Raw genomic sequence first — 24,661 nt, forward strand, 5'->3', positions numbered from 1 at the left:
CGAGTGTGATGGTGCCAATGGCAGTTGAGGTGAGCTCGTTGAATCTGGTCAAGACCCCTACTTTGCGTTTGATCGTGCTTTCCAGGCCCATCTTCTGAATGACTAACAGTTGTAGGATATTGATTGAGCTGTCGTTGTCCACCATAATTTTGTCAACGATGGCGTATGCCAATTGAACAGAAATTACTAGGGCGTCGTCGTGGGGAAAGTCTACTCCATTAACGTCCTTCTCAGTGAAACCGACGATTGGTCCAAGTATATCATCTACGGCTTGAACCTGAAAGACTGATCTTGCCTGCTGGATCTTCCTTTTCTTGGAGTTGTTGGTAGCCCCTAGATGCTCGAATTCGGTGAAGATTCCACTGATTCAAATTGTCTTGGTTGAGGGCTCGACATTAGCGTCTGCTTCTCACCTTGGTCGGGCAGCTGGCCTGTCAACATACTGGTTGCACTTGCCTTCCTTCACGAGTTGCTCAATGTATCTCTTCCACGTGGTGTAGTTGTTGGTTGTGTGCCCGAGGTTTCTGTGGAACACGTAGTACTTGGCCTGGTCCATCTTGGAGGGGTCCTCCCTCATAGGTGGCGGCGGCTTGAACCACGGCTTGTCTTTAAGGTCGCGAAGGATCTGGTTGATTGGGACCGAGAACTTGGTGTACGTCTTGGGCCTCGTGCCTCCCTTCATCGAGGATTGGTCCCTACATCTGCTCCCTGGCTTGTTTTTGTTGTTAAGCGGTTTATCGCTCGCCTTCTTCTAAGTTGGCTCTACATCTTTGCGCGACTGCTCAAACAGCTTATAGGATAGCTTTTCCTCATCCCAAAAGAAGTGTTTTCTGCCAAAGTATGAGAGTTTGCTAGGGTCAAGTTCTCGCCCATGATCAATTTTTTAAAAAGTAGGTGATTTGATGGGAGTTTCTTTCGAAAAGTTGAGCACACGATGCTGTCATCGCATTCGACGATCTTTGCCTTCTCCGCCTTGAACCTTTTGACGTATATGTGGAGTGACTTATGCGGGTTCTTCTTTATGTTGAAGAGATAGTTAGACTTCTTCTTGATCGAGCGGTAGGACGAATATTCCTTAGTAAGTTCGATGAAGTTCCTGATTAAACGTGGCGACAGGGTGTGGAACTAGTCTTGCGTCTCGCCTTGGAGCGTCGTGGCAAAGATTTTTCACATGAGAGCTTCGTTGTTGGCGTAAAGTGTCATAGCACTTCGATAATGCATCAGGTGCCTACCTGGATCTTCATCTCCTTTGAAAAAGGTAAAATATGACAGGCTGAATTTTTACGGTGGCTCCATTTGCTCGATCTCGTCTGTAAATGGTGACCTGCTCAGGTTGGCCATGTCTTTATGGAGGGCATCATCAGTAGTATCAATGCGCTGGAATCCGCGCAACTGCTTTGCTACGAGCCTTTGTACTTCTTCCTGGATTTGCGCCTGGTAGGGCAGTAGAACCTCTAACTGCCTCCAGTGTTAACATGCTGGTCTAAATTGCTTTTCGACATGTCCTGCTCGTTTGTGCCGTAATCACAGTACACGTGGTTCATTCTATGTTGCTCTCTGTCACGCTTGGCGGGGGCTGCCAATAGAACTTGAACTGGACTGCTCTAGTGCTCTCCTTTGTCCGTCATGTAGCCGCATACTCCGATGCCTCGCAGAAGGATCTTTTTGTGAGCTTAGCCTCGTGTGGACACTTCTTCTATAATGTCCTGAGTGCTTATCGGAGTATAGATCGAACCTTGAATGCACACTGACTCATGAGCCGAGTCAGGAATGAACGCTTCTCAGTGCATTTAGGCAGGAGAATACGTTTTCTTGAGGGCCCAAACGAAAGTGCACGCTATCTAAACGCACGATTCGTGATAGGCTGAGTGGCTCTTTGCCGGGACGTCGCTAGAATAAGTCACGTTTTTCCGCCCTTGTCATACTTTAGGACACCTCGTCTGGGGTGAGCTGCATCTCGATACGCTCGAAGAGCTGGTTCACCAAGATGGTTTTCTGCGCGATGTGCTCATCAAATTGGCGACCTGTTGGGGCAGATGGTGCTCGCCATTTGGATTAGAATAGACTGGGAAATGGGCATCTCTATGTGTGATGAAAGTATAATGGACTGCAGGTACAAAACTTGAGCCCAAAGCGGGTATTCTTGCAGTAAAGTGGGATGAAAATAACCCTGAATCGATTGCTAAACAGGATATGGATCGCCAAAGATGGTTTTGGAATGGATTGGACCACGGGCTGGGTTGTCGAAGGAGGTCGCGGGGCGAGCCAAGCTGGCTAGGTGGTCGACACGTGTGCAGGGACGCGCTGGGCTCACACGTGTGAAGGCTAGCCTTGGGCCTACACTGTGCGTTAGGCTGGTGCTATGCCCTGGGTCGCGCCTTGTTCTCACAGGCTTGAGCTTGGTTGACAACTGGATGGGCCTCTTGGGCTCGGGCTGCTTCTCCAAGGACTTGGGCCTCCTGCCCTTGGGCACTGCGGTGGTGATGGCGTGGCTCTGCGTCGGTGGAGCTCCTCATGCCATCACGTTGAGCCTTGAGAACCTTCGTCGTGGGGCTACGTCCTCATCTCCACTATCCGGTCCAAATCCTTGTACGTACGGGGTTCCGTTCGTCGTGGTTTCTGAATTTCCTACCATTGTATCCTTTGTCCAAGGATTGATCAAGAACCTTTTCTAGGAAAAATTAATTGATACGACATGTGAGAAATTCAACGTAACAGAAAATTCAAGAAACCAAATGGGAAAAGCTTCTTCGAGTATTTGAATCAGCTATCAATGAAAGCACCAATTTGTCAATGCAAATTTCTACCATCTTCAATCTTGACGAAAATGCACCTGCAAAACAATTAACACCTTTGATCAATGACCTAAGCCTCACGTGCCCACGAGGTGGGGGGGTTAGGCCAATGGATCTCCGATGCCTAAGTCAGTTTCTCTAAGGGAAATAAAGTGTTCAGGGCTTTTTTAGGGTCGTAAAAGCTTCTGAAATTTGGTAAATGATAGGAGCATATTTATGCGACTTAGTTAGCTTGTTTCTTGGCATTTATGTTGTTAGTTCATAGTTATTTTAGTATTTTAAGCTATTTTCGTGTGTTTGTAGGTCCAAAGGGTTAATGTGGCAAAGAAGTGCATTTTGGAGCATTTTTGGGCATGGAATGGATGACATATGCTTGGAGCAAAAGGAATGGACGAAATTTGAAGTTTGTGCATCATCCTCTCCCTATAAATAACCATTTTAGCACATTCATTTCACCCAACACATCTATTCACCTACCACTACATCCACTCATTTCACCCAACACATTCACCTACCACTACATCCACTCATTTCACCCAACACATCCATTCTCCAAACATCCACCCACTACACCCATTACATCCACTTATTACCAAACATTACTCATTACCAAACATTCATCCACTACACCCATTACATCCACTCATTACCAAACATCCACCCACTACACCCATTACATCCACTCATTACCAAACACTCATCCACTACACCCATTACCACTACACCCATTACATCCACTCATTACCAAACATCTATCCACTACACCCATTACATCCACTCATTACCACAACCCACTACACCCATTACATCCACTCATTGCCAAACATTCATCCACTACACCCATTACATCCACTCATTACCAAACATTCACCCACTACACCCATTACATTCACTCATTACAACTCCATACACTCCTCTCCTTAGCCTATAAATACATCCACCCTTCACCATAATTTGGATTCCATCTCCATCCAAAGACACTACATTTTCACATCTCACCAATCCATACACTTTCATCTCTTAGCCGTGCAAATCCATTCCATCCATATATCCATACACATCCTAGACACTTGTGCTACAACAAGGTGGTGAAAACAAAGTCCTTGGCGTTTCAAGCTTGGAACTTTGGAGCATTTTAGGTGTACTTCGTTCTTGCTTTCAATGTCTACTTTGTTATTTTCTAATTTTGTTGCAATTATGAGTGGCTAAACCCCTATTTAGTTAGGGGGAAGTTTGAAGCCATGAACATGCTTGAGATTTGAATTGATTTCTTCCAATTGTGATTTGATAAGTTGTGATTGCAATTCAATTATCTATTTTATTCATAAGTGATTCTTGTATGTTTATTAAGGATGCATACTTAGTTTTCATGCATGAATTAGATGCTATAATATAAATGAGTTTCACCTAATCGTTACAAGTTTATAGTCATGAGTAGTGAAGGTTGTTTATCACAATCGCGTTAATTGAATTCTTGGCAATTGTATCATGCATTCATAGTTATAATTGCCTCGTCAACACTTATGATTTTCATTTAACGTAATGATCTCTGATTGTATCTCTATTATGCATTCATATAGGGGACTTTTAGAGAATAACTTGGGTTGTCGTATGCATTCATCCAATTCAATGAGTAAAGGAAAATCTGAAGATTAATTTGTGCATCACGGTTAATCTGGGATGTTGAGCATCATAGTTTATTGAAAAGCAATTGGAAATCGATTCATGTACAAGTGTGTCATGTGTGAAGAACGGACCTCTAACTAATCCATCCATCATCGTATTCCTCAAATTTGTCTTACAATCTGCCTAGTTTTATAACTTGTTTGTTTGTTTCAAATTCATCAAAACCAAAATCCCCATTTTACTTTCTTGTTTCAAAGTGTTAAATTTCGGTTTTGTTTGTGTAATTTGAGTGTTTTGATTCAAACCAAAACACTAAATTCATTGAAAATTGTGTTAAAGTCAAATCTGCCCAATTTGTGTTTTTAGGCAGTTTCGAGTTGATAGAATCTGTTTTGAGTCCCTTGAGTCTATTCAAACGTTTTTAACTTTGTTTTTATGTTTTTGAGTAAGTTTAGAGGTTTTAGCAAGCCCTCCTAATCCCCGGTTTAGAATGATCCCTACTTGCATTTATACTACAATTTGACAACAAGAGGGTTTAATTTGTGTGTTAAGTTAATTTTCGCATCAATAGAATATGACGTATTTATAGGGATAGGGTTGACCATAGTGTTAGGGTTTTACCCTACACGTGGCAGCATCCTATTGACCAAGCGTTTTGTGAAGAAATAGTCTCTAAATATTCTCAAGATATTAAATAGGAAATAATATCTTGAGATAATGGAGTAAATATCCCTAATTGATTTAAATTGGGATTACTTACTTGATTAGAGTCAATCTTCAATTGAGAATGTATTAAAGATAGGATTTGGGTAATTAATCCTTATCTTTAATTCCTTGCCAATGGTAGGTGAGCTGTGGACAGTCGCATTTAGCTGTTGAGACCTTCAGGGGTGCGAGCTACGTGTGGGAGCACCTAAGAAGTCTGCCCATTTATTGAGGGCAATCTTGTCTTTCTTGAGAAAAAGTCTACGTGTCGCCTCTAGAATTTTTGGAATTATTTTAGACTCCACAACTGGAGTATTGTACTCAATTGGCATCTATGTATTGTTTGAGATAATTAATGAAATACCAATATATTGTTGCTTGTCAAACAAAAATTCCCCTCAAAATAGTTAATTAAAATGGATAAGTTTCATTAATATTTGATTAACTTAATTCCCAATCCCCTCCAAATAAAAAAAATCTAATATAACAAGTTGTTTATTTTAATTCAATCCTAGACATATAACGAAGCCTAAATAACATTACTTGAAAAAGAAACTTCTATTTTATCTATGAGATAGGATCAGGGGTTAATACTTTGACATTTCTTTATGAGATAGGATCAGGGTGTTAATACTTTGACAATTCTTTTGCATTTTTGAAATTACAATCCACATCATTATTCATTAAATGACATGAGCGATGACATGAATTATAACCAATATAATACATAAACAAATAAAGATTAAAATTTAAAATGAATAAAATTGGGAATTTCCTCAAACAGCAGACACTCTAGAAGCCTGTTTGTCTCTTGGGATTGGCAGCCAAAGTCAAAGTACATCTATGGAGACTCCCTTGAATTCCAACGACGTAATTAATTGTACAATGTTGAACTATCTGCAAACGTGAACAAGGAGGGAGGAAGCCCTCCATTGCTTTGGTGAACTAAGTCATCATAATATGCATGTAACATGTTTATACATGGATTTTTGTGACAACAAAACTAACCATATATGCATGCATGCATGCATGTAAATGTTTATCACTTGGATTTTTTACAACAAACCTACGTAAAAAATAACCATGTCATGGTTGAATATTAATATTTCACGAGGAAAAGCTATACTATTATATCTATATATAAAGAGAACACAAAATATGACCAGTGATTTTGGTGTCACCAAGCTTCAACAAAAAAATTTAGACAAAAATGCTCCCAAGACAAAAAAACTTCAAAGGCATCCCAAAATAATACATCAAATAAGGCAAGGGTATTTTCGTCATTTTAACAGTGTTTTGTTAATGATTTTTTTTGGTACTGTTTTTTTTTCTTTTTTTTTTAATAATAAGTGCCTCACGATAGGCTAACAATAATGTAATTCAATTTCTCTATTTTTAAACACATTCAAAACATCTTAAGAGGCAGTGGCGGAGCCAGAATTCTGAATGAGGATGGGCCTTTCACAAATATGTATATATATGAGTGTGTGTAAAAAGTTGAATTCATAACATGTTGACATATGCAATTTGTATAATCCTCACAAAACTGAAAAAAATTCTCTTAAATTCAATACTAAGAAGAAAAAAATGTAAATACCCAGACAACCAAGTAAGAGGTAGGTTGTGGAAGGCTAAAGAAAATACAAAGAAGTAGAAAAGAAGGAAAAGGGGGAGAGGTCTGCAAATAAAGAAGGTGGGTTGCTTTAGAAAATTATAGGGTATATATTACTGTTAGGTGAGAGAATTGAACCAGAAGTGGAGTTGCTTTTTCCATTTAAAATTGCGCATCACTTTTAAAATTCATCTGCCAAACTTATCGTTTCATTAGACAGCCGAAAAGATTTAAAATCAAAACGGTTTAACGACGTCATTTGCTTCATCTTCTTCCATGAGGTTCACACCTCAGATGAAGTCAGGATGGGACGGGGACTACCCTAGTCCCTTGGTGGCTCCGCCCCTGTTAAGAGGTGTGCAATGCTGGTTATAAAAAAGGTCTTTTGCACGCAAATAATAATGTGATTAAATAAGTTGTCAAATGATTTTTTTTTAACAAACGATATTATCTACACTAAGGGAGAGGAGGGTGGGCAGCCTCACAATGGACTAGCAATAATGTGATTCAATCAATTGTTTATTAAATATTATTTTCTTTATTTTTAAACACATTCAAAACATCTTAAGAGGCGTGAAATGGTGGTTATAAAAAAGGTCTTTCGCATGCAGATAATAATGTGATTAAATTAATTGTCAAATGAATACTTTTTTTAACAAATTATATTATCTACACTAAGGGGGATGGGGTGTGTTTAGCCTCACAATGGGCTAACAATAATGTGATTCAATCAATTGTTTATTAAATATTATTTTCTCTATTCTTAATGTAAATTCTATAGAGACCGATTTTTTTGTGAATTCAGTTGCTTTAATTTGTTTATGAGGGGTTTCTTCTAGCATGATCTATAATTATTCATTTACTTCAAATATTTGACTTTCCTTTTGTCAATTCACGCATTTAAATACATTTAAAACGTGTAAGTTGCACGTAACATTTCATGATTCAAAAAATGTATTGCACACGCACGAGCGCGTGCATGAAGGCTAGTTATATATAAAGCGCGCAGCCCCCATTTAGGGTCACGGGCTTCACTAAAAATATTTGGACATAAATGCCCCCTTAAACAAAAAAAAAGTTCAAAAGTAGCTCAAAATAATGCAAGGGTATTTACGTCATATAAACGGTGTTTTTTATAATTAATTATTTTTTTGTACATTTTTTTAATTAGGATATACTAGGGCTGGAAATTTTTCTTGAAAATACCAAACCAAACAAAAAAAATTCCCAAACCGATAATACCGAAATTTTTGGGATCCATACTAAACCACTCCTTAACTTTTCGGTACGGAATCAGGATTACATAATCAATGATTTGGGAATCTCAAACTGAACCGAATATATATATATAAATATATATATATTTATTTGGGTGCATGCATGTTAAATATTGAATTTAAGTTGTTTGATAGTAGACTATATTAGAAATAGAAGCATGAAAGTAAGTAGTTTGAAACTTTGGAACATCAATTTGACTTGGTAAGAATAAATTGGTTATTTCAATTGGTATGATGTAAAAAGCCTAAATTTTAATTGATATGACATTGGAAAACAAAATTTTAGGCGAAAAGCCCAAATTTTAGTCCATAGCCCAAAAATTTCAAATTTCAACCCAAAACCCCGAAGGCCCAAAACCGAAAATCCAATTTTGAAATACCGAAAACATTTCGAAAATCTCGAAAATTGGGAATACTGGAATTTCGGTTCGGGATTGGTCTTCAAATTCTTGTCCCGAAAATTTTTGGTTTGGGATCCCATACCGAACCACCCCTAAAGGATATACTTCTATACCTATATAAAGCGCATAGCCCCCATTTGGGGTCACGGGTTTCACCAAAAAGTTTTGGATAGAAATACCCCCAAACAAAAAAGTTCAAAAGCAGCCCAAAATAATAATGCAAGGGTATTTACGTCATATAAATAGTGTTTTTTATGATTACTTTTTTTTATGCAACTTTTTTTTAGTACCCCACAATAGGCTAGCAATAATTGGATTCAATCAGTTGTTTATTAAATATTATTTTCTCTATTTTTAAACACATTCAAAACATCTTAAGAGACGCGTAGTGCCGGTTATAAAAAATGTTTTTCGCACGCGCATAATAATGTGATTCAATTAGTTGTCAAATGATTTTTTTTTTTAACAAACGATATTACCTACACTAAAGAGGAGATGAGTGAGTTTAGTCTCATAATGGGTTAGCAATAATGTGATTCAAAAAATATGTAGTCATGCGTAGCACGTCGTGATTAAAAAAATGCATTTTTTTCACGCTCGTAAGCGCGTGTATGAAGGTTAGTTGTAATTAAAAGAGGAAGGAAACTCATATTTTCATGGCAGATAAAATAAGTTTTTGGAATATTGGGATATATTTTTGTTTGGATTTCCTATTAGCTCTGGTCATTCTTTTTCACGCCAGTTCTTTCACGCGCCACCACAACCTAAATCAATTCTCATACGGCACGATCCCCTACTTGGAATGTTGTTAAGCATCTGTCTTTATTCTTCATTGAATTCATCGGGCCCCTACCTAAAACTTCAACGTGCAAACGTGTGGTTTTTGACACCTATAAATCATGAATCATCCCCCTATCACCGGCTACCTACACGAACCATGCATCAAAGACAAACGTTATTAAGGATCCTAAGTAACTGCCTCAACAATCCAAATTAAAATCCTAAAAAAATAATAAATAATTGTAAGGGATTGAGATCAAAAGACTCAGCTGGCTATTCAAACTTAGATCGACTATCCTTCTGCCACGTGTCACTAAACCCATGAGGGATATTTTTCATTTTTTTTTTCAAATATAATGTGCATTAAACTCCTGAGCTCATCGGCCATGCTATATATATGAACGAGTCCACCACGACTCAGACATTACTCTCAAAACTGCAAGTCTGTAACCATGGCCACATTTACTTATGCCACCACCACCGCCATTGTCTTCCTCATCCTCCTCCCGCTGTCGTGCTCTTCCGAATCGATTTTGCACCACCATCACCACGACGGCAACTCCTCCGTCCAGAAATCGGACGTCGATCTTTTGGAGTTTCCTTTGAACTTAGAGTATTTGGAAGCTGAGTTCTTTTTGTATGGCTCTTTGGGGTATGGCTTGGATAAGGTTTATCCGAGCTTAGCCCAAGGAGGTCCCTCTCCCATTGGTGCCAAAAAGGCACATTTGGACCACTTCACTAGGGATGTCATCGAGCAATTTGGATGGCAAGAAGTTGGACACTTGAGGTTTAATCTTTTTTTTTTCCTTTCTAATTTATGATTTTCATCTAACTTTTTCATTTTTGCAAGGACTGTTTCTGGTATTTAGATTGAATAAATTCAATCATAAAATAGATGTGCAAAATTCATGTCTGATTTACAAATGGCACATAGCTAGAAATCTTACAAAATTATATTTTTTCTTCTACTTTTTGTGCAGAGCTATTAAGAAAACAGTGAAGGGTTTCCCAAGGCCATTGTTGAATATAAGTGCAGCATCATTTGCACATGTGTTTGATTCTGCATTTGGGAGTCCCTTAAATCCACCATTTGACCCTTATGCCAATTCAATCAACTATCTCCTTGCATCCTATATCATTCCTTATGTTGGTCTCACTGGCTATGTTGGTGCAAGCCCTAAGCTCCAAGGTGCTACTTCCAAAAGGGTAAGTATTTTAAAGTATTCTATTAGATTCTTTTTATGTTTTGCAAAACTGTGAATCTTGATCGCATTTTATGACAAGAATAAACATGGCTCTATTGTATTTGTTTGGTAAACTAGTCTGACAAGAAAAAATTAACTTGTAACTAAAATCAAACTGTTTATGTTTATATTGGTCTATGCTTCAAACACAATTATTTTGAAGAGTAAAATTTGGAAATGATCCATGAACTTTCACCATAATTTCAACTAAACTAAAAATCCGTCAATTAGGGTTTGTGAATTTAACAGCTCTAACACCATTGATTATGTGGATCATGTTCAGCTAGTTGCAGGTCTTTTGGGTGTGGAATCAGGCCAAGATGCAGTGATTCGAGCATTGCTATACCAGCGCGCAGAGTTGAAAGTGGAACCATATGGCATTACAGTGGCTGAGTTCACAAATCGCATTTCGGAACTAAGGAATAAGCTAGGACACGAAGGTTTGAAAGATGAAGGCCTTGTGGTTCCCAAACACTTGGGTGCTGAGGGAAAAGTCAGCGGCAACATTCTGGCTGGAGACGAGTACTCACTTGCATATGGCAGGACTCCAGAGGAGATACTAAGGATCGTATATGGTAGCGGTAATGAACGTGTACCTGGCGGTTTCTACCCTAAAGGAGCTGACGGCCGGATTGCTAAATCTTATTTGAAAAAGGAATAGGAGAGATTTTTTAATGTAACCGGCACACCACGTGTTATTATATAAATTGTGGGATATGTGTGTTAAAAAATTAATAACTTAAAAAATAAAATTTCCCACCACTTACATAAAAACACGTGATGTACCACCCGTGATCCCGTCGCAATTAAAAATTTCTCAAGGAATAGGACATGAACAAATAGGACTAGTTTGGTTGCCATCTAGTTTACCTTCTTCAGAATGTTTTTTTTTTTCTTTTTTTCTTTTTCCTTTTCTAGACAGAATAAATCATGTTCTTAATTAATTTGATGTAAGGAATCGTTTCACGCTTCATTTTGTTCGCATAAATCCTTCGAGTTTGTTCACATAATATTATATTAACAGAGCAGGGAAAATGCAGTAAGAAAACTCTTATAATACGTTGCAGTTTGCATCTGTTGCCAAAATTTTATATTCAGAATTCATGACACATAAGTGAGCAAATCACATGGATTACATTTTTGACCCAAAAAAAAAAAACTAGTGAAAAAAACTTGAAAACTTGGAGTTTTAACGATAAAGACAAAATAAAATGTAAAGTAAATAGTATCCGAATTGACTTTTTAGTGTAAAAATGTGGTTTTTCGTTAAAATAAACAATACCGAAAGCTTTTCGTTAAAGTTCTCAAAAAAAAAAAAAACGAACGAAACTATGTGGGTTACATACATAAAAATTCTTGCACATTACTACAACAAGAGTGCGAAGCCAGTATGGCATAAGAAAAAGAGTTAAAGATGAGTGTCCTGTTGCAAATTTCTGGACAACATGTTGCATTGGATTCTAGGCTTCCTCCAGACCGCTACCTCTCCCACCCCTTCCTCGGATGCCGGCTATCGATCTGGAGAAAAAGAAGCTGCAGGAAATACAATTTTGAGTGCTGTCAGCTCATATAGATTTTCATCTGTACCTAGATTCGCCACTGGCTTCTCACTCGTGGCAAGGCTTTTGATCGTAAGTAGAAGCAGGGCCGGACGAGGCTAAGGCTAACTTCCCTCCCCCGACCAATCGGGCATCTGAGAGAGCGAAGCGTCGTGTATATTCATCCAGAGCCACTAATCTCCCAGGGCCACCAAGGGGTACAAGTGCATTAACAGCGTGTTTGACTTCTGAAAGCAAGGAATGAGCGTATGAACTTCTCTAGATATTCACAGGTAAGAGAGCTTTATTTTGTAAGCACCTCTGTAAGCTAGCCCGGTGCATTTGTCACATTTTAACAATAGTTGGGCTAATCATATCATAAAATTAGATGATTTTCTATAAGAGCATCGAATTCACATTTCCTACGCTTTGCGAACTATATCGTCCAATATGCAGATTGACCCCAACTGACCTAAACTGCTAAAGAAACACCGCGCTAGCGCATTCCCTGTGCCGATGTTGGGGCAGATCCCTTCACTTTTCATCTTATGAGGATAAATCATGGCCTCATTTAAACCTACCCTATTACAAATCCCCCACACAATACTGGTATAATCTACTACATCTGGTTACCACTCCTTTTCTGTACCAACAATGTCGAAACTCTAGCAGTGCTAATCGAACCTTGCTTGCAATTGGCATATATAATCGTTTATATGTGAAGGTATCAGGCTTCCTTCCCCTTACCAGCATCTTTCCGAGAATCTGCATAGCCTCCTTGGCATTCCAGCCTGAAGAAAAACCATTCAAAGTGGTATTGTAAGTTTCCAAATTCAGTCCCATCCTTATTTCCTTGATCTCCCTAACAATTCCATAAGCTTCTTCAAATCTGTTCGCCTTGAATAGACCGTCCAAAAACACATTAGGGCGGCAACCACGGTTCATCATGTTGTACAGTTGGAGGGCAGCCAACAAGGGTACCTGCTTTTGCAAAGCCATCAATAAGAGAGCTATATGTGGTCTAGGGGAGCCATTCCTCTCCATCTCATAGCAAACAGATACAGCATCCCCCATTTTTCCGTTAGTGCAGAGATCATGTATCCGAGTAGTATATGCAACAATATTCGGCCTAAATCCCTCGCAAATCATCCGCTTCCTCAAGTCAAGAGATTCGTGCACTCTCCCTTCCACAAAGCAACCCTTTATCAAGAAAGCATAGGTGTGAACATTAGGGCTGCATCCTCTCACGAACATTTGAGCCAAAACTGCAAGAGCAGACTCAACGTTCCTCGTATCATTGATCGTATTATTAATTTTCGAGTATGTGATAACGTTACCGCTTATTCCCTTATCCACACCATTTCAACCAACAACTCCGAAGCCTCCTTATAATCTTACACTCTTTGCACACCCCATTCACCAATTCATTATAAACAAGGACAATGGGATCAATCCTCCAGCAAGCTCCCTAGCTTCCTCCACCTTCCCCCGTCTACACAATACCAGACACTACAGTCGTATAGCTCACAGCATCCGACAAACAGCCCTTCTTCGACATTTCAACAAGACAGTTGCGAGCACCATCCACCCCATCGTTCTTACACATTGCCTTCAACAGAATGTTATAAGCATACACATTTGGCTCCATCCCTATCCTTCTACATATTCCTATATATCGGATTAATCAGCTTATGACAATGACGATATAGAAGACAGGAAACAAGGTAGGGTAGAACAACTAGTGTAGGAAAAACAGGAAGAATAAGAAAACTTAGGGCAAACAATAAGTTAAATTTAAGTAGATGGTAGCATATAAAAGATTTCGTAATAGCTCTGCACAAAAACTTAGGGCTCTCAATGAAAGCACAAACTTAGGGCTCTCAATGAAAGCACAAATTTGTCAATGCAAATTTCCACCATGTTCAGTCTTGAAGAAAATGTACCTGCAAAACAATTAACATCTTTAATCAATGATATAAGCCTCACGCGCCCACGAGGTGATGGGGGTTAGGCTAATGGATCTCCGATGCCTAAGTCAATGTCTCTGAGGAGAATAAAGTGTTTAGGGCTTTTTTAGGGTCGTAAAAGCTTCTGAAATTTGGTAGAATATGAGATATTTATAGGGATAGGGTCGACCATAGTGTTAGGGCTTTACCCTACATGTGGCAGCATCCTGTTGGTCATGTTTTGTGAAGAAATATTCTCTAAATATTTTCAAGATATTAAATAGGAAATAAGGTCATCTCCAACCGAAGGGTCCAGAGGGCCAGAGGGCCAAAAATAGCCCTAAAACCGTCTCCAACCGAGGGCTAGGTCAGAGGGCTTGGGAATCTGGGAGGGCCCCACGGAATTTCAAAGGGCCAAAGGGCTGGCTGCTTTCGGCCAGCCAGCCAGCCCCGGGCTGGTTATTTTTTTTTTTTTATAGTTTTCCTATTGCTGTCTGTTATAATCGACAGCATTAAAGAGAAATTCTTTTTTTATATAGTTTTACTATTAGTGTCGGTTATAACCGACACTAATAGTTTGAATTTTTTTTTAATATAACGGCTAGCTGAGTCAGCTAGCCGTTGCATCTAGCCGTTGGGTTTTTTTTTTATTTTTTAATTTTAAACATTTCTTTTCTTCTATAAATATGGTGAAGTTCTCTCAATTCTTCACTTCATTTGCAATATTTCCTTCTTCAATATTTTTCAATATTTCCTTCAATATATTTCTCAATATTTCCTTCAATATTTCCTTCAATATATTTTCCAATATTTCCTTCATCTATAATATTTGTTTCAATTTTTCAATAATTTCCTTCAATATTTCCTTCATTTTTTTCAAAAAAAATGGCCTCATCTGCAATGAAAGGTAGGGCTTGGACCCGAAAAGAAGATGAAGCTCTTTGCAAGGCTTATAGATGGGTCTCAGAAGATAGTATGAGGGGGATTTCTCAAACAAGTGAAGGTGTTTGGACTCGTGTGTCCAAAACATACTTAGAGTTCTACGAATGCACCATTCCACCGAATACCCGAAACCACGAAAGTTGTTCTTCAAGATGGAAGAAACATCTTCATCCAAGTTTGAATAAATGGCATCAAGCACTATTAGCAGCAGCAAGTAGACATGAAAGCGGCGCCAATTACTATGACGAAGTTAGTGTTTTCACAGTTTATTTTAAATGTTTAATTATATTACATTTAATTTTTGTAATTATATGTCATTATATTACATTTAATTTCATGAATTAATTTCCTAAATTTTTTGTAATTATATTTTCTAGGTATGCCAAACGGAGGAATTGTATATGGAGGGCAGCTCAAAACCCTTTCAGTTTCACGGTTGTTGGGAAATTTGTAAAGGGTGGGTGTTATTTGAAGATCCACCTCAACATAGAGTGGATCCTTTGGGAGCTGCATCCCCATCTGTAGATATGAATGAAGATGGATCTCCTACCATTCAACAAACAAGGGTAGAAAATCCGACTCCGTCCGAAAGTTCTTTACCTAGGGCTATGGGACGAAACAAGGCCCGAAGGTTGAGGGAAAAGGGCAAGGCAAATGCTGATTACGCCGCTCAACATGAAGTGGCGGCCTCATTGCGATTACTGGCAGAGCAAAATGCCCTTAAGGCGGAAGAAAGGAAGTGCAGACATGAAGAACGGGCCAAACAAATACAAGAAGAGATGGATGATAAGAATATGGAAAGGAACACTTTGAATTACACTCCAATGAGTAAGGCCTATTTTGATAGGAAAAAAAAAGGAAATTATGTCTCGGCGGCAATTGTTTACCTCTGACTATACTCCTACAATGGCGGATGATGAAGATGATGTTGATTATGGATATTAAATTTAAGTCGTTGTAATTTTTAAATTTAAGTTAATGTTGTTTTTAAATTTAATTTGTAGTTTTTAAATATAAGTTGTTGTTTTTAAATTTAAGTTGTTGTAGTTTTTAAATTTAAATAATAAATTATGTTTGGCCCTCGGTTGGAGACGGTTTTTTGTGACAGGGCTAAAACGAGCCATCTGGCCCTCTGGCCCTCGGTTGGAGACGAAGGCAAATATGACCCTGTACTGTTCATTAAAATATTAATATCTTGGGGAATCTTGGAGGGCCAGAGGGCTAAAACGAGCCCTCTGGCCAGCCCTCGGTTAGAGATGGCCTAATATCTTGAGATAATGGAGTAAATATCCCTAATTAATTTAAATTGGGATTACTTACTTGATTGGAGTCAATCTTCAATTGGGAATGTATTAAAGATAGGATTTGGATAATTAATCTTTATCTTTAATTCCTTGTCAAGGGCAAGTGAGCTGTGGGCAGTAGCATTTAGCTGCTGAGACCTTCAGGGGTGCGAGCTGCGCATGGGAGCACCTGAGAAGCCTGCCCATTTAGTGAGGGCAATCTTGTCTTTCTTGAGAAAAAATCCACATGTCTCCTCTAGAATTTTTGAGATTATTTTAGCCTCCACAACTGGAGTATTGTACCCAATTGGCACCTATATATTGTTTGAGATAATTAATGAAATACCAATATATCGTTGCTTGTCAAACAAAAATTCCCCTCAAAATAGTTAATTAAAATGGATAAGTTTCATTAATGTCTGATTAACTTAATTCCCAATCCCCTCCAAATAAAAAATCTAATATAACAAGTTGTTTATTTTAATTCAATCCTAGACACATAACGAAGCCTAAATAACATTACTTGAAAAAGAAACTTCTATTTTATCTATAGGATCAGGGGGTTAATACTTTGACATTTCTTTATGTGCTAGGATCAGGGTGTTAATACTTTGACATTTCTTTTGCACTTTTGAAATTACAATCCACATCATCATTCATTAAATGACATGAGCGATGACATGAATTACAACTAATATAATACATAAACAAATAAAGATTAAAACTTAAAATGAATAAAACTGGGAATTTCCTCAAACAGCAAAAACTCTAGAAGCCTATTTGTCTCCTGGGATTGGCAGCCAAAGTCAAAGTACATCTATGGAGATTGGGGGATGGAGATTCCCTTGAATGCCAACGACATGATTAATTGTACAATGTTGAACCATCTGCAAACGTGAACAAGGAGGGAGGAAGCCCTCCATTGCTTTGGTGAACTAAGTCATCACAATATGCATGTAACATGTTTATACATGGATTTTTGTGACAACAAAACTAACCATATATTCATGCATGCATGTAAATGTTTATCACATGGATTTTTACAACAAACCTACATAAAAAATAACCATGTGATGGTTGAATATTAATATTTCATGACGAAAATCTATACTATTATATTATATTATATTACATTATATATATATAACTGGGTTTGCTTTGGATTTTTTTTTTCTTCTCCTTCTTCTTTCTGGGTTCCCGCCCACGAACCAGGGGGTGGACGAATTGGGTTGGGGTTTTTTTTCTTCTTCTTCTTCTTCTTCCTCCTTCTTCTTCTTTCTAGGCTGCAGGGGGTTGGGGGGTGAACTGGGTTGGGTTGGAATTTTTTTTTTCCTCTTCTTCTTCCTGCTTCTCCTTCTTCTTCTTTTTCTTCCCGGGGGAAGGGGGGTTGATGGGTTTTCAAATTTTTTTTTTTGGTTGAAGATTAAGCAGGGAAGAAGATGAAGATGGGGAGAGAGCAGGGGGAAGGGACGAACAGAGGGATTTATTTATTTATTTTACTTTTCTTTATTATTTTAAAAAATATTAAATAATTTTTTTTTTTAGTTTTTAATACTTTTTTATTAATTTTTTTTAATAGAAAGTAGGCCCTGAATCAAGTCACATCAGCATTTAACTGAAAAGTAAACGGCCAAGTAACGGAATGTATAACATTGGACCAAATTCTAAAGATGAGGTATGACATTGTCAATTTTAAAAGATGAGGTATGAAAGTGTCATGACACCAATAGTTGAGGTAGTTTTTTGTACTTTACCAAAAAAAAAAGTTCAAAAGCAACTCAAAATAATGCAAGAGTATTTACATCATATAAATGGTGTTTTTTTTTATAATTAATTTTTTTGTACATTTTTTTTAATTAGGATATACTAGGGCTGGAAATTTTTCTTGAAAATACCAAACCAAACAAAAAAATTCTCAAACCAATAATACCGAAATTTTTGGGATCCATACCAAACTGATCCCAAACTTTTCGGTACAAAATCGAGATTACATATTCAATGATTTGGGAATCTCAAACCGAACCAAATATATATTTATTTATTTTGGTTGCATGCATGTTAAATATTGAGTTTAAGTAGTTTGATAATACACTATATTAGAACTAGCAGCATGAAAGTAAAGTAGTTTGAAACTTTGGAACATCAATTTGACTTGGTAAGAATAAATTGGTATGACTTAACAAGCCTAAATTTTAATTGATATGAAATTGGAAAACAAACTTTTAGGCGAAAAGCCCAAATTTTAGTCCATAGCCCAAAAATTTCAAATTTCAACCCAAAAGCCCAAAACCAAAAATCCAATTCCAAAAACATTTCGAGAATCTCAAAAATTGGGAATACCGAAATTTCGGTTTGGGATTGGTCTTCAAATTCCTCTCCTGAAAATTTTTGGTTTGGGATTCGAATCCCATTTTTAGTTTTGGATCCCATACCGAACCACCCATATAGGATATACTTCTATACTACTATATGGGGTCACGGGTTCACCAAAAAGTTTTGGATAGAAATACCCCCCAAACAAAAAAGTTCAAAAGCAGCCCAAAATAATGTAAGGGTATTTACATCATATAAACAGTGTTTTTTATAATTACATTTTTTTTGTGCAGTAGTACCCCACAATGGGCTAGTAATAATTGGATTTAATAAGTTATTTATTAAATATTATTTTCTCTATTTTTATACACGTTCAAAACATCTTAAGAGGCGCGTAGTGTCGGTTATAAAAAATGTTTTTCGCACACACATAATAATGTGATTCAATTAGTTGTCAAATGATTGTTTTTTTTTAACAAACAATATTATCTACACTAAAAAGGAGATGAGTGAGTTTAGCCTCATAATGGGCTAGTAATAATGTGATTCAAAAAATGTGTAGTCATGCATAGCACATCGTGATTAAAAAAATGCATTTTTTACACACTAGTAAGTGCGTGTATAAAGGCTAATTGTAATTAAATGAGGAAGGAAACTCATATTTTCATGGCAGATAAAATAAGTTTTTGGAATATTGAGATATATTTTTGTTTGGATTTCCTTTTAGCTCTGGTCTTTCTTTTTCACGCCAGTTCTTTCACGCGCCACCACAATCTAAATCAATTCTCATACGGCATGATTCATCGGCAATCCCCTACTTGGATTGTTGTTAAGCATCTGTCTTTATCTTTCATTGAATTCATCGGGCCCCTACCTAAAACTTTCAACGTGCAAACGTGTGGTTGTTGACACTTAAAGATCATGAATCATCCCCCGTCATCGGCTACCTACACGAACCATGCATCAAAGACAAACGTTATTCAGGATCCTAAGTAACTGCCTCGGTAATCCAAATTAAAATCCTGAAAAAAATAATAAATAATTGTAAGGGATTGAGATCAAAAGACTCAGCTGGCTATTCAAACTTTGACCGACTATCCTTCTGCCACGTGTCACTAAACCCATGAGGGATATTTGTGAGCTCATCAGCCATGCTATATATATGAACGAGTCCACCACGACTCAGACATTACTCTCAAAACTGGAAGTCTGTAACCATGGCCACATTTGCTTATGCCACCATCACCGCCATTGTCTTCCTCATCCTCCTCCCGCTATCTTGCTCTTCCGAATCAATTTTGCACCACCATCACCATGGCGGAAACTCCTCCGTCCAGAAATCGGACGTCGATCTTTTGGAGTTTCCTTTGAATTTAGAGTATTTGGAAGCTGAGTTCTTTTTGTATGGCTCTTTGGGGTATGGCTTGGATAAAGTTTATCCGAGCTTAGCCCAAGGAGGTCCCTCTCCCATTGGTGCTAAAAAGGCACATTTGGACCACTTTACTAGGGATGTCATCGAGCAATTTGGATGGCAAGAAGTTGGACACTTTTGTTAGAGTTTTGAGACTCTTGTCCCACCACATTGAAGAAAACAAGATTCTCAATGACCTTTATATATGTTTTGTCCTCTACAATATTAGTTATGTATTGGACCACTTGGAATGGGAATTGAGGCTTGGGCCACCATTTTTTGTGTGGATTGGGCTTGATGATTATACCATAATATTAATAATATTAATAATATTAATATTAATTAATCAAGAAGATATTAAATTGGAATTTCGATATGTAGATGATATGCTTATAATGGGAACTAACAAAGAGAAAATAAATTGGACCAAGAAGATATTGAAATCAAATTTCGATATGAAAGATCTTGGACTAGCTGATGTGATTCTTGGTGTAAAAATAAAAAGAAACCAAGAAGGTTATATTCTTACTCAGTCCCATTATATAGAAGCTACACTTAGGAAATATGGTCATTTGGAAAGTAAAGATGCAATTACTCCTTTTGATGCCAATAGCAAACTTAAGAAAAATAAAGGTGATGCTATATCTCAACGTGAATACTCATAAGTTATTGGAAGCCTTATGTACATTATAAACTGTACAAGGCCTGACATAGCATACTCCGTGAGTAGACTGAGTAGATATACATGCAATCCTGGGCATGATCATTGGGAAGCTTTAATTTGAGTTTTGAGATACTTAAAGCATACAATGAATTATGGATTGCATTATACGAGGTATCCTCCCGTGCTCGAAGGATTTATAGATGCGAATTGGATATCAGATAGTACTGATACGAAATCCACAAGTGGATATGTATTTACTTTGGGAGGAGCAGCAATATCTTGGAAATCTTCCAAACAAACATGCATAGCCCGATCAACTATGGAATCAGAATTTATAGCTCTCGATATGGCTAGAGGAGAAGCTGAGTGGCTAAGAGATTTTTTGGAAGATGTTCCCATATGGCCTAAACCTGCAACAGCAATATGTATACACTGTGATAGTTTAGCTGCACAATATCGAGCTAAAAATAGTGTATACAATGGGAAGTCTAGACAAATTAGACGAAGGCATAATACAATAAAGCAATGGCTCTCTAGTGGGGTAATTTCTATTGACTATGTCAAGTCAAAAGATAATATTGCAGATCCGCTTACTAAAGTCTTGTCTAGAGAGCAAGTTAAGCATACATCGAGGGGAATGGGTTTAAAGCCAATAGAGTAAAATGAAACTGCTAAACAGAAACTTAACCTTGTTGATTGGAGATCTCATGGTCTAGGTTCAATAGGCAAACTGGTTTGGCTAGATTCAAGAAGAAACACACTTACATACCCATTCCTATGATGGAAGAAGTGTGGTGACTGCTGATGGTGTAGGATACATTAGTTTAATGATATTGGTACTTGTAAATCAAGTGGAATAGTAGCAGCCTATTCATAATCAATATGACCTATATGAGAATAAATGTGGGGTCGCATTTATGAGAATTACATGGCTATATTCTCTAAAACTCTCATGAATCCAGGATTTGTTCAGGACCAAAATGAACACAAACGTATGAATTTGAGATGTGTTGGTGTGGCATATGTTTTGCTTATTGTCATGGTTTACTGCGAAGATGAACAGTTCAAGATTTTATATTCACTGCGTCATCTAGTAAATCCGATAAGTATACACCAAGGTAGATTCAAGTCCAAAAGACACCTCTCCTGATGTATGTCACATCTATTGTTTACACTCGTGTCTCCATTTCTCTAGGACCAAATACTCGTCTCAAAATGTGGGGTATTGTTAGAGTTTTGAGACTCTTGTCCCATATTGGAGAAAACAAGATTCCCAATGACCTTTATATATGTTTTGTCCTCTACAATATTAGTTATGTGTTGGACCACTTGGAATGGGAATTGAAGCTTGGGCCACCATTTTGTGTGGATTGGGCTTAAGGATTATACCATAATATTAATATTAATTAATCAAGACAATGGTTTTAATTTTCGAATTAAGTTTTTAATTAAAAATGTTTTGATTAATAAACACAACTCTTTGGAAAGAGTTGTATAGCTTCAGATACATCCAAAAGATATTTGAAGAGGTATGAAAGAGCCTATATAATTGGAGTCCTCAGTTCCATTCCAGATATCTTTTCTTCCTCCTTGCTTCTATACGAAATTTCCAGAGAGTAAACACACAAAGCAAATTCGTTAGAATTCTATAATCCAGTGCGGGTTGTAGAATTAGGTAGTTGAATCTTGGTCGAGCAGACGTTGTCAAACCACAAGCACAGGAGTGGGACGAAAATACTGTTCGAAGGACATAGGTTTTACGTTAGCCTCTACCTTCTATAATCAAGTTAGTTGCATTAATATTCTTATATTAATTTTTGTATTATTGTGTAATTTTCGTTTTGCATAGCAAGTATATTTTGGTTAATAAAATATTAAAATTTCTATTATTTTTGTTTATTTCTTAATTGTTCTCCAACAAAGGTTTAATCTTTTTTTTCCTTTCTAATTTATGATTTTCGTCTAACTTTTTTATTTATGCACGGACTGTTTCTGGTATTTAGATTGAATAAATTCAATCATAAAATATATGTGCGGAATTCATGTCTGATTTACAAATGGTACATCGTTAGAAAGCTTACAAAATTATATTTTTTCTTCTACTTTTTGTGTAGAGCTATTAAGAAAACAGTGAAGGGTTTCCCAAGGCCATTGTTGAATATAAGTGCAGCATCATTTGCTCATGTGTTTGATTCTGCATTTGGGAGTCCCTTAAATCCACCATTTGACCCTTATGCCAATTCAATCAACTATCTCCTTGCATCCTATATCATTCCTTCGTTAACTTATCTTATACTTCACAGCCAAGACATAATCAGTTAAGCCATTGAACTACAACCAACATAAAGTAATATATAACCCCAGTAAACCTTAAATCGAATAAAGAAAACATACTTGCTGTCGAAGACATCATGCATGGATATTAGGTTTAGCCTTCTCTTCTCTGGTGTTTGATACAATACAACCTTCAATGGGACTGGTTTTCTTTTTGGAATCACACTGAGAAAAGAGACCAAGAACCTCTCTTTTATTTACATGAAAAAACAATAACTGCTACCCCCCATTAGGGTTTCGGTTATTGCCAGTTACTTAGAGTTGTTAACCAACTCTAATTCAAACATTATAACTTAATGGTTTTCCCTCCATTTACCTATATGGCCATATAATCTCTTATCTTGATGTCGGCATATATATAAATACACTAAGGTTTGATTACACTCACCCTATAAAATCTTACATCCTTATGTTGGTCTCACTGGCTATGTTGGTGCAAGCCCTAAGCTCCAAGGTGCTACTTCCAAAAGGGTAAGTATTTTAAAGTATTCTATTAGATTTTTTTTATGTTTTGCAGACAGTGAATCTTGATCGCATTTTATGACAAGAATAAACAAGGTTCTACTGTATTTGTTTGGTATACTAGACTGACAAGAAAACATTAACCTGTAACTAAAATCAAACCGTTTATGTTTATATTGGTCTATGCTTCAAACACAATTATTTTGAAGAGTAAAATTTGGAAATGATCCATGAACTTTCACCATAATTTCAACTAAACTAAAAATCCGTCAATTAGGGTCTGTGAGTTTAACAGCTCTAACATCATTGATTATGTGGATCATGTTCAGCTAGTTGCAGGTCTTTTGGGTGTGGAATCAGGCCAAGATGCAGTGATTCGAGCATTGCTATACCAGCGCGCAGAGTTGAAAGTGGAACCATATGGCATTACAGTGGCTGAGTTCACAAATCGCATTTCGGAACTAAGGAATAAGCTAGGACACAAAGGTTTGAAAGATGAAGGCCTTGTGGTTCCCAAACACTTGGGTGCTGAGGGAAAAGTTAGCGGCAACATTCTCGTTGGAGACGAGTACTCACTTGCATATGGCAGGACTCCAGAGGAGATACTAAGGATCGTATATGGTAGCGGTAATGAACATGTACCGGGCGGTTTCTACCCTAAAGGAGCTGACGGCCGGATTGCTAAATCTTATTTGAAAAATGAATAGGAGAGATTTTTTAATGCAACCGGCACACCACGTGTTATTATATAAATTGTGCGATATGTGTGTTAAAAAATTAATAACTTAAAAAATAAAATTTCCCACTACTTACATAAAAACACGTGATGTACACCCGTGTTCCCATCACAATTAAAAATTTCTCAAGGAATAGGACATGAACAAATAGGACTAGTTTGGTTGCCATCTAGTTTACCTTCTTCAGAATGTTTTTTTTTTCTTTGTTTTTTCCTTTTCTAGACAGAATAAATCATGTCCTTAATTAATTTGATGTAAGGAATCGTTTCACGCTTCATTTTGTTCGCATAAATCCTTCGAGTTTGTTCACACAATATTATATTAACAGAGCAAGAAAAATGCAGTAAGAAAAACTCTAATAATACGTTGTAGTTTGCATCTGTTGACAATACGTTGCAGTTTGCATCTGTTGACAAAATTTTGTATTCGGAATTCATGAACATGACACATAAGTGAGCAAATCACACGGATTACATTTTTTACCTCCAAAAAAAAAAAGGAAAACCAATGAAAAATGCTTGAAAACTTTGAGTTTTAACAATAAGGACAAAATCAAAGGTAAAGTGAATAGTATCAAAATTGACTTTTTAG

At 37.2% G+C, this 24,661-nt stretch overlaps 3 protein-coding genes across 3 annotated transcripts; 2 read left to right on the forward strand and 1 right to left on the reverse strand.

The window, feature by feature from the left end:
- The first annotated feature begins 9,414 nt into the window (after positions 1 to 9,414).
- On the forward strand, positions 9,415 to 11,413 carry LOC103416713 (desiccation-related protein PCC13-62-like). The gene is made up of 3 exons (XM_008354939.4): positions 9,415 to 9,983; positions 10,177 to 10,402; positions 10,724 to 11,413. Exons 1-3 carry the CDS (start codon positions 9,649 to 9,651, stop codon positions 11,099 to 11,101), a joined length of 939 nt encoding a protein of 312 aa, XP_008353161.3. The 5' UTR covers positions 9,415 to 9,648; the 3' UTR covers positions 11,102 to 11,413.
- A 506-nt stretch (positions 11,414 to 11,919) lies between these two features.
- On the reverse strand, positions 11,920 to 13,626 carry LOC139192995 (pentatricopeptide repeat-containing protein At3g48810-like). Its single transcript, XM_070815948.1, has 3 exons — positions 13,482 to 13,626; positions 12,726 to 13,243; positions 11,920 to 11,973 (listed from the first exon to the last, which is right to left on the reverse strand). The coding sequence occupies exons 1-3, from the start codon at positions 13,624 to 13,626 to the stop codon at positions 11,920 to 11,922; spliced, it is 717 nt and encodes a 238-aa protein (XP_070672049.1).
- A 9,647-nt stretch (positions 13,627 to 23,273) lies between these two features.
- On the forward strand, positions 23,274 to 24,153 carry LOC103403624 (ferritin-like catalase Nec2; the record flags this gene model as incomplete). The annotated part of the gene is made up of 2 exons (XM_029096048.2): positions 23,274 to 23,342; positions 23,663 to 24,153. Coding segments are annotated over 2 exons (447 nt in total), but the record flags the coding sequence as incomplete, so codon positions are not given.
- Positions 24,154 to 24,661: the final 508 nt, after the last annotated feature.

The sequence above is a fragment of the Malus domestica genome, chromosome 16 (assembly GCF_042453785.1).
Source record: "Malus domestica chromosome 16, GDT2T_hap1".
Lineage (NCBI taxonomy): Eukaryota > Viridiplantae > Streptophyta > Magnoliopsida > Rosales > Rosaceae > Malus > Malus domestica.

What these genes read in the sequence shown, in the direction of transcription:
- LOC103416713 (XM_008354939.4), top strand. Translation starts at nt 9,649, where the DNA reads ATGGCCACATTTACTTATGCCACCACCACCGCCATTGTCTTCCTCATC. An exon ending in CAAGAAGTTGGACACTTGAG is followed by an intron (nt 9,984 to 10,176) that starts GTTTAATCTTTT and finishes CTTTTTGTGCAG; the next exon opens with AGCTATTAAGAAAACAGTGA. An exon ending in AAGGTGCTACTTCCAAAAGG is followed by an intron (nt 10,403 to 10,723) that starts GTAAGTATTTTA and finishes GATCATGTTCAG; the next exon opens with CTAGTTGCAGGTCTTTTGGG.
- LOC139192995 (XM_070815948.1), bottom strand. Translation starts at nt 13,626, where the DNA reads ATGGAGCCAAATGTGTATGCTTATAACATTCTGTTGAAGGCAATGTGT. An exon ending in CTATACGACTGTAGTGTCTG is followed by an intron (nt 13,244 to 13,481) that starts GTATTGTGTAGA and finishes CTGCTCTTGCAG; the next exon opens with TTTTGGCTCAAATGTTCGTG. An exon ending in AGATTCTCGGAAAGATGCTG is followed by an intron (nt 11,974 to 12,725) that starts GTAAGGGGAAGG and finishes TATTTCCTGCAG; the next exon opens with CTTCTTTTTCTCCAGATCGA.